This window comes from Anticarsia gemmatalis, chromosome 25 (assembly GCF_050436995.1).
Source record: "Anticarsia gemmatalis isolate Benzon Research Colony breed Stoneville strain chromosome 25, ilAntGemm2 primary, whole genome shotgun sequence".
NCBI lineage: Eukaryota > Metazoa > Arthropoda > Insecta > Lepidoptera > Erebidae > Anticarsia > Anticarsia gemmatalis.
This window is the reverse complement of record NC_134769.1, coordinates 6415081-6427707: the sequence shown is the minus strand read 5'-3', so window position 1 is coordinate 6427707 and position 12627 is coordinate 6415081. Positions and strand designations below refer to the sequence as shown.

General features: G+C 33.7%; 2 protein-coding genes across 4 annotated transcripts in view; one reads left to right on the top strand and one right to left on the bottom strand.

Moving 5' to 3' along the window:
* LOC142983788 (uncharacterized) overlaps positions 1-12627 on the top strand; it is a 631218-nt gene that overhangs the window by 477379 nt on the left and 141212 nt on the right. The window lies entirely within an intron of this gene.
* LOC142983987 (serine protease snk-like) lies at positions 8962-11674 on the bottom strand. Its single transcript, XM_076131250.1, has one exon. It carries the CDS (start codon positions 11492-11494, stop codon positions 10589-10591), a length of 906 nt encoding a protein of 301 aa, XP_075987365.1. The 5' UTR covers positions 11495-11674; the 3' UTR covers positions 8962-10588.

Below are 12627 nucleotides of genomic sequence, written 5' to 3'. Positions count from 1 at the left end.
TAAGGTAAAAAAACACGAAAGGAATTTTTATGGCATCAGCGATAGTGAATATGATGATGATTATTGGAGACATCGAAACCTCAATGTTTATGTTCACTTAAACCTTTAACCAAATTTTATGAACGATGGTCTATAAATAACTACCTAACAAAAATCTAACATTTATTTCTCACAAAAATAATAAACATACTATAAATACCCAGAATAAAGCTTCTCCAAAAACAAGACTTTGTATCGTTGTACATACATACATACAAAATTTCCAATAACATTGTTGTTGGATTGAGTTTGGCAATAATTACATGCCACCTACATTGTTAACAATGTCCCACGTATCTATTATGGAATAAGTACATACCAATATTGTATATGGAAAAGTTTGTTTGTCTATTTTGCTTTCAATACTTAATCGCTGAGACGAATTTGAAGAAATTTACCTGGGAGTAATTTGAAGACCAAGGGTCAAACACTACTACTCCTTTTGCCAAAAAAAAATATTTACGAAAACGCAACAGCATAGGGCAGCTAGTGACAATGTCGATTTAATTTTCGATCAGGCTAAAAATGTTCTAATATTTATTTTCGATTGTAGTCCGTAGATGTCTGATGATAAGGTATTGTCATATTGACAAACCGGATTATGAAAGTGATGAAATAGGGAGCAAACTTGGCTAGATTCAATAAATCTGTGCCCTGGCTAGGAAATATTGGGTGGAGACTAATTATAATTATCACTTAAATTATTATATACTTTTTATTGAATAAACATCATACACATACCCACCATACCACTATAGTATGGTCAAGAGCACTAAAGTTCTTAAGTGCTAAAAGCCTACCAATTCTTAAGTCAAAAGTGTCTCATATTTAAATATTAACATCACTAGCTCGCTTCAGAAAACCACTTATTGGTAAAATATAAGTACAAAGAAAAAGCTTTTGTCCGTAACAGAAGTATAAAAAAGCGATATAAAAGTATCCGGAGTCCATAAAATAATGAATTTCTGTGTTCGGCAGTGTCTGGCGGGGTGCCTTCGAGATGATTGAAAAAGTTTAATTTGACACTTCACAATATCGCCTTCGTAGATGAGTAAATGTATAAATATAGTACTAAAACGCTACTTTGAAAACTCGATTGGAGTGTTAGGTAATTCACGAAATTAAATGCCAGTCAAAATATTTTTTGCCAAAGTATCTACGGAATGTTTTTGCCAACTAATATCGCTGTGGAAATTAGATTTTTGTATATTTTTCTTTAAGTAAGTACTAAGAAATATCAAGCAAATAAAAATTTGGATAAAAAAATTGAGATTTTTGTGGAGTGCTAATTTCAGGCACGACAAAAAACTTGATTTTGTAACGTTATAAAATTATATATCAGTTACATTTAATACTTACCTTCTCATATAGAATCACGGTCATAGACAGACACCAAGGAACGCCAAAACCAACTTCATTCACTTCCATACATCTTGTCAAACGGGATGTACTACGCATCTGATCTTTTTGAACATATTCATAATAGTTAGGTATTATTCTTTTTCGAGTTTTTCCACTAGTTGGGCCTAAAATCGCGGCGGATGAAAGCGGACAATAGGCGGGTGATTAAACCGAGTTATTTCATTAGCACTTGATCTTCGAAATTCTATTAGGCTGGCGGTGTCGCCGTCGAAATATTTAGGACAGCCTGTATATAACACAGGGGGATCGTTTTTGTTCTAGGGATTTAATTAAGTGATTGTTATACTGATTAAATTGGGATTTTGTTTAGAATAGTTGTTTTAGAGAAATATATTTGGAAGTTTCCATTATAGTAAAGCAATGAGACTGTATACTTTAGTTAAAATTACATTATTACTCCATTTTATTTACTGAAGTAAGAACTTTTTCATGTTTTAGAATGGGAGCTATTTTTTGTGTACAACCTATTAAGCAACAAAATGGAACACAGAATTTAGCAGTCTTTGGGCTTATGATCGTTTTACTTAAATACGTATGTTAGTTATTTTTATTATTATTAGCCCTTTATATGTCCTACTCCTAGGCAAAGGGAAAACGTCTGTTGTGTGCCGGAAAAATAAGGGGTAAGATAGAACTTCCTTAAGGTGCTAAGTATTTGTAACCAATCAATATTATAAAAAACTAACACATAAATCGGAAATAGACCTCAACAAAATACAAGAAATTCACATCGTTACGCAGTCCTTCTACCTTCAAAACGGTATTAATTTTAGAACTGATTGGAATTATCAAAGATCCTCTAAGATTTGCGATAACCCCGGAGAGTGACGTTGCCAACGAAGATTTCTAAGAAATTGTCAAACGTCTTACTAATGGCTTCCTAGAATGTATTTGTTTCAAATCCCATAAGTTCTTAGAATAGCTGATAAGTGATTTTTCCTTGAAAATGTGATATTGTATGGAAATTTACCCTTCATTTCATGTCTGAAAGCGGAGTTCATATACCTGTACTAAGAATGATTCTGCGATTAATGTCTTGATTAAATAATGCGATTGATGATTTCTTGAGGTGTTAAAGACTTCAAGAATTTTAGTATAACTGTTAGAATAAAATCTGAATAGTTTCAATGCGGCAAGCTACGGCCTCAATTCCAATAAGGAGCAAATACATTTCATAAAAATAATAATTTCGGTTCCTGTGTTACATTGTGTCTCTTTAACCATCGTTATCATGGGATATATATTATTTTTATTTTTGCATTACGTAAATGTTTTTGCTTTAGGCACATGAGCTGTCCCATTTTTGAGCTAAGGTATATCCAAAACCCTTTACTGGTTTTTGTCCTTGGCTGTCTAGCACCAATCCCACACATTGGTAATTTTGAAACAAATATTAAAAATAGTACTCTCGTGCGATTAATATTCCTATTTTCCCAGATAATCTTCTACAAGCATAATGTCCTTCATAATAATAGATTATACTTATAAATACAAAGTTTAATCTCAATAACAATATAAAATGATACTCAAGTAGTTATCTCGGTGCGAGTGTTTCCCAAGAATTTTCACTTAGAGCTTATCTTGGGAGGTAAATAAATTCTTTTTAAAACGTATCCACCGAGCTCATTCAGCGGCAATCCTTTCTCAATTAAGTTTCCGCTTAAATGCCCTGAATACTGTGTTACGATGGATTATTCGATAAAGTATAGAAAATACGTTTTGCTATAAATAGGTTGTCTGTTTGGTATAGAGTTCAAAATAGGCAACGAATTTTATAATAAGTTATATTATGTTTCTTTGAGGTTATCATTATCTTATCGTCGTGAAATAAACTGCAGCAACCTTGCAGACAATAAAGTTTTCCAAAAAGTTCCTAAATGGAATCAAGGTGTTGAACCCTATTTAGCCACCTTCACCTTTCTGATTGCCATTATGGTCTTAATATCAAACCAAATAAAAATCGTTTATTTTTTCATCTAATTAGTTCAAGGCCAATTTTATACAAAGATTTCTACACACAAAAATGGTTACCTCTCACAAAGCAAATGACAAAAACAACAATTTAAAAAACAGCCCAGACAAAATAAAACATTTTCAGCATACCTTACCTACCTATCTGTCCAACATACGTCCCTAAAGTTTTATCCAAAATAATTGAATTCCCGAGATACCTAATCGTTCCGCGGACCTCTGAAATTCAAAAGATATCGTTCAGCCAAGATTGGCAATTATAAAAAAAATGGCCCCGAAATTGGTACGATAAAGGGGACCAGATTGTTAGTACCCTTGGGACTGCGCGTTCAAGTTATGTAAACTTTGGGACGAATAAAACATTCAATAGAAGAAAATATTATGTTTATTCCCCTATTTATTATGATAAGGGTAGAAGAGAAATGGGGGAATCGATTTAGTAGTTTTTGAGAAATATTTTACTATACACGAAAGTTAAGGGAAGTTACGGTAAAAATAACATTTTCGGTTTATGTTTGGTTTATTGGTAGCTTCGATACTTTATCGATGTTTTATTTCATTTGAAACTTATATTAATATGACTAAGGTACCGTTATCAAAATCTATTTCGATACATCGAATTGAAAAGTCTTATGACGTCACAGGTTATTAAGTAGTATAGCCACATATGACGTTATTATACTTACTCAGTTACTATAATCTGAAATAATTTCATTTTTTTATAACGCTATTTTTTACCATAGCCGCTACGTACTATTTTATTTCTAGACTAAAACTCGTTTACTCCTTTAGTGCCTCAAAATTGCCTAGACTGCCCAAAAAGTCTATTCAACATTAACTTAAAAACACGAGTGTGATAAAAAATATCTAGTAAATTGCGAACGACAAACTCGCAGTGTCTCCCTAGGGATAGCGCGTACACCTTATATAAACTTTCATGTGTACATACCATGAAATTAACAATATGTCTCCCAGCAAGTTAGATTAAAACATTTTTGACGGTACTTCTAAATTATCTAGACACGTTTCCAGACCTTTTTTATCGTGTGTGATTTTTAGTTTAGAAATTTTCTTTTAACTGTACGCTGGGGGAATAATCTCCCACTGTGGCGCGGTCGGTAGTGTATGCTAATGCCGCGTGACAAATCTCGGGTTCGAAACCTGGGCCGGGCTAAAAAGTGTTTCTTGAGATTTTCTGTTAAGAATTTCTCAGAAATTGCCCGGTCTTAGGAAGTTGAGGTCATAGACGTACGTGTGTCACGTTAAGCCGTTGGTCCTGCGTCTGACCTCTCACTAGTCTTGTCGGTTTTCCACTCTTCCGGGGTTGACTGATTAAAATTAAATAGTTTCCCTGTATTGTGGACTTGAACTTGAACTGGCTGCGTTAGCCGAAAATCGGTTAGGAGAACATCAATATTTTACTAATTCGTATGTTATAAAATTAAGCACTTAATGTCATTGTGGTAAAATTTGATAGCTGTATGTAATGCGCAAATGTTATTATTCTAACAAACGATAATAGTTGCGGTCGTTTAAATGGGGTATAAGACCTTGATAGTGTTCTTGACCGCTTTATAGTATCATCAATACGTAGCGAGTATGTCGAATTAAACTTATTAGGTTACTTGTAAACTTTATAGTTGCATAATAGCGTGCAAATAAACATAAGAACTATAGTATATACATCAAAGCAATTTTCAAGTCATGACACTGTAGCCTTTTGGCTTGTGTTTGAATAAACCTGCTTTCGCCACGTTAATTTCATCAAATACAGTTCAGCATTTTCATTATTTTGTGAAAGCGTAACAAAGAGACAATCTTTCACATGTACATACAATACTAGTTTCTGCTAATGATTTCGTCCGTGTTGAAATCGTATCTAGTCATCCAAGTTTTTACCTATATGTGTAGCGAATTTCACCTAAATCCCTTCAGCAGTTTTTGCGTAAGAAAGTAACAAACACCCAGATATATTGCAGACTTTCGCATTTATAATATTAGTGTGAATAATCAAACATTGATTTATTAATAGTGTTTAACAATATTAATGATTAAAAGAAAATGTTATTTAGTATTTATTTGTGTAAACTTTAGTAACACTTATTATCTTAATAAAGCATGCTTTGTATACCGATATGAAATTAATTTACACATACTTAATATTTTTATACTTATTTTATTCATGTGTGACCACGTCGAATTACAATTTTTGTATTAAACGTACAGTAGAAGGTTACGATTTTAACGGTTTTTTATTGAAGTATGTTTTATAACACTGGCTAATCGATGCGGTTCCGTTTGCGTACAAAGTTTTATATTTTATTTCTTAGGAGTTGTTTTTTGAAAAAGGTAGCTTGGGTCATCCTGCTTGAAATTTTTACGGTCTTGCACTTCTAAATTGCTAAACAGATTCTGCTGAAATTAGATGGCTTGGCAAAATTATAGATGTATCAGAAAAATAACCTGAAAAGGCCATTACAAGACATCCGTTCAAATCTAATAAAGATGTATACTGCAATTACTGAAAGGATTATAATATTTGACATAGATAGTTAATACAAATGGCATTCTCAGGTCTCTGCCTAACCCTCTGGGAAGAAAGCGTGATTATATATACTTATGTAGATAGTAAATAACCTGAATTAACACTTGAGATACTTTTTACTCCTGAATTTTTTTTCACGTAGACGAAGTCGCGGGTAGTCTCATAATATGTACAGTCACTTGTCCAAAGAGAATCTGTCTCAAAACCGTGGCGTAGTAAAAGTTTAAATGAATATTACGTATTTTTGCGTAACTTGTAAATTGTGTTTTTTGTGTAATAAGACGACTTTTGAACTTAATTCCAACTTAGAATGGCTTATTTTTAAACATGGGTTTGACGCGTTGGCTATTATTAGATTAAGTTAAATTTTAGTTTAAAATCTGATCTATGTCTGCGGAGTTACTAAGTAGGTACTAACGATCTAGAATCTTAGCTTAGAAAATGTATCGTCTTTTATAATATTGATAAACTGTTATTAATGTTTGCATGTTGGTCCTTAATACCTTCCAAAACCATTGATTAGTTAAGGGTGAAACTGTGATCACAAAACTAGGTCAAAAAATCAATGTATGATTTCTACTTCTACTACTTCATCAATTTTTATTATTACACAACTAATACCACAGTAACTGCGGTTTAAAATCTGAATGTAAACACAATCCAGTTGTAGGAAACAAAAGTGTGCTGAAAAAAATATTTAAATAATTGAATTTGTTGAAACAATGTGACACGTCATGAAGTCTTTAAAATCTATTAAACTAAGACAATTAATTATCTTCATCACACAATGCATTGTTCAATGGGTTAAATACATATGGACAACTAAACGCTCACTTAATTCTTGATTGCACAAACATTTTTTCTGCAATCACCAATCAGTAATCATCGCAACAATTTTCTCCTGATTGTTGATCACGCGGTTTAACAAAAGCCAAAACAATTAGTCACTTTTGATTGATAAATTGAGCCTCAATGACTAAACATGGGAACTATTTTTTCTTGTCAAAGTACCGTAACTTATACAGTAACGGTTAAACTATATATAAGTTTAATATAAAAATATACAAATTTAATATATCTGGGGGCACGGAAGTGCCCCCGCAAGTCGAGCAAAAAAAAAGCGGCACGGCCGTAACATCCTTTTCTCGAAGCAATTCGGGCTATTTTTGACACCCCTATGATTTCGTTGTGGATAAAACAAGAAGTCTGAATTTTCAGCAACTAATCAGCCATTGTATAAACACGGTATATTTAAAATTTCAGTCAATTTGAACCAGTAGTCTAAGAATGACAACTTGTTAAAATTTTGAATTTTGTCACTCACTGATTCACTGACTCACTGACTCACTGACTCACCGATCATCAAAAGTCTAAGGTACTTCTAGCAGACTTAGAAGCTTACAATTTAGAATACAAATAGGGTTTAGTGTCTTAATCATGGGAAAAATTTAATTTTTTTCTAATTCCGGTCCAGTTTTCTAAATACACCGACTGCAACAATAACTTTGTAATCCCATATAAATGTATAAGATTACAAGGTTACATTTGCAGTTAATAAATTATTATTACTGTAGAAAATAAAATAAATAGGTGTAAATAGGTACCTACTATATGAGGCATAACTGGAGGGGGTAAAGGGTGGGTAAGGGTGTTTAGCCCATGAAACTGAACAACATTCCCATAAGAAAATATGTTGAATTATGAAAGAAAAACGTCTTTCCATACAAATTGGACTTATGTTCGCTCTACAAAAAGAAGTGAGATGCCATCAAAAACATTCTGTAAAAACCTCAAGTCTCGCTGTAAAAAGTTGTGAGATCTATATAATACCAAGTCGATTAATCTATTTAGTCTCTACTTAAAGGACCTTCTGTCTTAAGTTATTACGTATGTTATTATCATGCCAATTTAAAAAAAATACCTTTAAAACAAATAGATCGACTTGGTCATCGCAAGAAAACACAAATTCGCCATTAACATTTCAGGAGCATTAACTTCTCGTCGAACTGTGTAGTGTGATACATACTAATAATCAAATCATGCGATGGCCAGGTCGGTCTATTTGTTTTAAAGGTATTTTTTTTAAATTGGCATGATAATAACATACGTAATAACTTAAGACAGAAGGTCCTTTAAGTAGAGACTAAATAGATTAATCGACTTGGTATTATATAGATCTCACAACTTTTTACAGCGAGACTTGAGGTTTTTACAGAATGTTTTTGATGGCATTTAAATATCCAGAGTATTTTTATTTGAATTAACAACAAAAATTAGAAAAAAGTATAGGAACACTCGACCCGGGTATCAAACTGGAGACTTAGAGATCAGCAGTAAATAGATCCACTCAAACCAGAGAAACAATCAAATATTGATGTTATTAAAAAACTTTCAATAATTGCACTCTTGACTTAGGCTTAATAACTTCAATAATTAATTGAAAATCGAATTAAAATAGGCTATTACTTTTTATCTTTGAAAAGAAAAAATAATATCTTTAACTAGCGGACCCGACAGACGTTGTCCTGTCTACACGTCTTTAATTTGTAAAAAATAATTAAAAAAACATTGTCCAGCGGACAGTATTGTGAATCTAAACCATTCTCAGATCCCTTTAAACACACACAAAAAAAAATCATCAAAATCGGTCCAGTCGTTTAAGAGAAGTTCAGTGACATACACACTTACAGAAGAATTATATATATAAAGATAGGCACAAAACCGAGGGAATAAACTAGCAATTCATATAATAGTAATGACGGCTGCTAAATTTAATTTCATAGCATTTAACGTTGATTAGTTCCAGCATTGTGCCATAGAAGTTTTTACAAAACCTTGTCCGGACGAGTTGATGCCGTCATATGGTTATTGAACCATGGTGGACTATGGTGTCTATTATGTACCCCATCGATCAATGGAGTACGCGGAAATGTTAACGGAATAAATTCGTTATTAAGCTATTTATTGCAAAGGAAGAGGATTAGACGGTGTTTTTGAAGGAAATTAGAGTGATTCATAGTATAAATCAACTTGATGAACCAAGGTAGCGTATAATTTGAGTCAAATAAAAACGTGATTTTGGTAATGATTTTTTTAAAAATGTCGTTTGTGTTGCCCACACGAACGTTTAATTGTCATCACGCCAAATTTTATGACAATCAGTTCAGTGGTTTAGCAATAAGTCAGATACAGACCACAGCCAGAAATGCACATTTATTTTGTAGAATGTAGTATGGATAGCATTTCATTTATTTTAAATATTGACACTAAACTTAACTATAGTCGTATTTTTTCGACCGAGTGTTATCCCTACTATAAGCATACTATGAATAAAGTAATATAAAAATAACATTTTATTTAAATTCCCTCTTAAAACTTTTTACCACGATAACCTTGCAACAACATGTTAATCATTAATTTACTCACTCCATTCACCCGAAAAACGTCCAAAAAAACCCTGAACATTTTAATACTCGTTCTGCCCGTCACTGCTCCTGTTTCGGACGCTTCCCAAACGTGACGTTTACATATCCATCCCCCCTCAACCCCCCAAATGTCCCGCGTGACTGAAACATTCACATACAGATCCTTTTTTTCATGAGAAACTTGTTTTTTGTTGCAGGTAAGTCCTGAAGCGGAATTTTTCGTAAATAATAGCGGTAAGGAGGCTGTCAAAAGCAGACAGTTTTCAGATGTTTTATTATTTGGTGGATGTTTTTTGTGTGTTTTTGTTTTACGATGTTCTTCTCGTGGTATAGACAGGCTTTTAGAATTGTTGGTAGATCAAACAGAAATTCGCAAACGTTTTTGATATTTAAAAGTTCTTAACACTTAACACAATTTCAATGTTATACTATATTTATGTTACTGTAAAAGCCCGGACTGTGGTAAATCCTAAGATTTTCCGGTATATCCTAAGATTTACCAACTCTCAATGGTAAAAGTCCGAACAATTCTTTTATTTCGAACTTTTACCCCTATTCACTTGGTAAATCTTAGGATATACCTCAAGGGCAGGTAAATGTAGGTAATATAAAATATTTTTATTGTTATAAAGAAGGAGTTTCGGGCAAACCGACATGGGTAGGTTAGGTTAGAAGGCTGAGGTGGGAGCGAGCGAAGCGAAGCTCCCACCTCAGCCTTCGTGGTTATTTTTTTTTAAACCACCCAGAAGGAGGAGCCCCGCGAAGCGGGGCTCCGGCGACATCTTCAAACTCTCATTACAACTATATTACGGCATATAATTATATCCCTAGCAATATCATTATATTACGGCTCAAACACATGATAATCAACTTTTACCGTGTCGTTATGTAAATCCTAAGATTTGCCAATTAAATGGTGGTAAAAGTTCGAAATAAAAGAACGTTCGGACTTTTACCATTGAGAGTTGGTAAATCTTAGGTTTTACCGGAAAATCTTAGGATATACCACAGTTCGGGCTTTTACAGTAACATTTATATGTATTTACAATGTAGTTTATTTTACTAATAATAATCACATTAACCTAACCTACTATTTTTTTAAAGAATTGAAGTGTCAGAAAAATAGCATCTTCTTATTTAAGATCACTTATCACTATGTTGTATCATATTATGCAACAACAGCTGTCTAATTAGGCCACACAACACTTTCAATCCACTCAATGTACTCCGAGACCCTCGTATACACTCCTGGAGCCATCTTTCTACCACAGTCTCTTCCAAAAGACGTCACTCCTACTATAATAGGCAGAGGAAAACTCTTCTGACAATCTACTCTCTCTTCCAAGACTTGAAGAGGACCTCCAGAATCTCCCTGACAGGTATCCCTTCCACCATTTTCATAATCTCCAGCACACAGCTGGCTCTCTATTATACCAAATTCTAGAAGCTTCTTTTTGATCAAAAACTTCATTGACTTGTTACAAATTTCACTGTCTATAGGATCCACATCCACAGTCATCAAGGTCTCACTGCCGAATAAAGCACTGGGAGACGTTTTTCCGAAGCCTATTATTGTCATATTTAAATGGCTTACATCTTGTCCCAAATGCAGACAAGCAATCCTTATGTCTCGACTGAGAATGAACCGAGGATGCGCTTTCATCAAAGCAATGTCATGATACTTCGAAGTGGCTTTGTATTCTGGATGTGGAACTATCTCAGCTACAGAAGTTTCTTGAATTAATTCGTCTACTTCATCAAATTCGAAGGTAGCTGTGCCTACTCTCATGATGTTAGCTCTTCCGTTCTCTCTATCTTCAATACAATGAGCAGCGGTTAACACCCAAGATTCACTGATCAGACTTCCACCACACTTCCAGGCTGGAGGGTCTTGGAGTTCTTTTCTGAAGCCTATCAGCACCATATGAGGATACAGAAGAAGATCAACTGGCACTCGAACTCTGTTCTCCGGGTGTAAAATGTTGTCGCATTCCAGCATCGCTTGTCCGAAGCTCTTGCAAGCCCTGAATGCTTTTTCCCCAACTGTAGAAGTACGAGATATTGATATTAAACATATCAACATCAGTAACATTTTCAGGAAAATTGTCTTTCCTGTAGAAAGTGTGTAGTAAAAAACATGGTAACGTCACAAACTAAGATATTTCGAGGCTTCAATCTTGATGTTTCGTAAGGTTTTCGAAACTGGTCTTTTGTCTTTTTTTTATGTATTTTTTGCGGAACACTTGCACACAGCCGTTATCAATGATTTACCACGCCGACTGAATGGTATAGCCGTACAAGCAATTGTAATCTGACCGTGTCGAATCGATATTCTTTCTTAATTGCATTAAGTGTGCGCCCGCGCATTCATTTTGCACGATTAATTCGTTTTAACTCCGCAATGGATCGTATTGATGAGTGAAATTAATGATTTCGTGATCTTTATCGGTAGAGTTTTTCCATTAAGTATGGCATTAAGTAAGTATGTTTATGAGTTTAATATGGATATCAGATGTTTGATTATGGTTTATTATTATGTTGTTGGACAAAAGCTGCTTTCACTTGCAGAAAAGGTGTTTTTAATTGCTAATTTTGTATGTGACCCTTTTGAAAAATATGTTTTCGAAAACGGACATGCTTTATCAATAAGTAAAGGTATTTAAGTCTGATAAACAGATGATTCCTAACTTTTTAAGTAAAAAGTATCAGCCGTGTGTAATATTAAAAATTGTTGACATATACAACAGAATATCATAAAACTATTTAGAAATTCATAACATAAATACCTACATTCTATCAGGTGTAATATTATTGAAGTCATAAATAATCTTGTTACAAACACCCTTAGGGCCATTTTGTATCTCGAGTTTGACATTTAAAATCCACTTCGAAATTAGCTCCTATGGCACCCGCTAGAGGCGCTGATCAGATTTTCATACAAAATTTGTCGATAGTTAGCCGGTTACCCATAGTCGATAGTAGTAGAAAATCGCTGCTGTGTAAGTAAGTAGTAGAGAAAAAACATAAAAACAAATTTATTTTCTCATCAAAATCGAAACAAAGTATCTACCGAATCAAAAACTGTCGGGAACTTATTAAAATCCGGTGCCGAGGACGAAATCGCTTGAGGCATTGTATTTCTCACTTGTTTTGAATAAAACTTAAACCAATTCAGTTTGTATTCCGTCAGATACTCGTACTTCGGATTATTTCTTCGGTTTAAGA

Bases quoted from the DNA above. Each gene is read 5' to 3' on its own strand.
- LOC142983987 (XM_076131250.1), bottom strand. From the start codon at position 11,494: ATGTTACTGATGTTGATATGTTTAATATCAATATCTCGTACTTCTACA.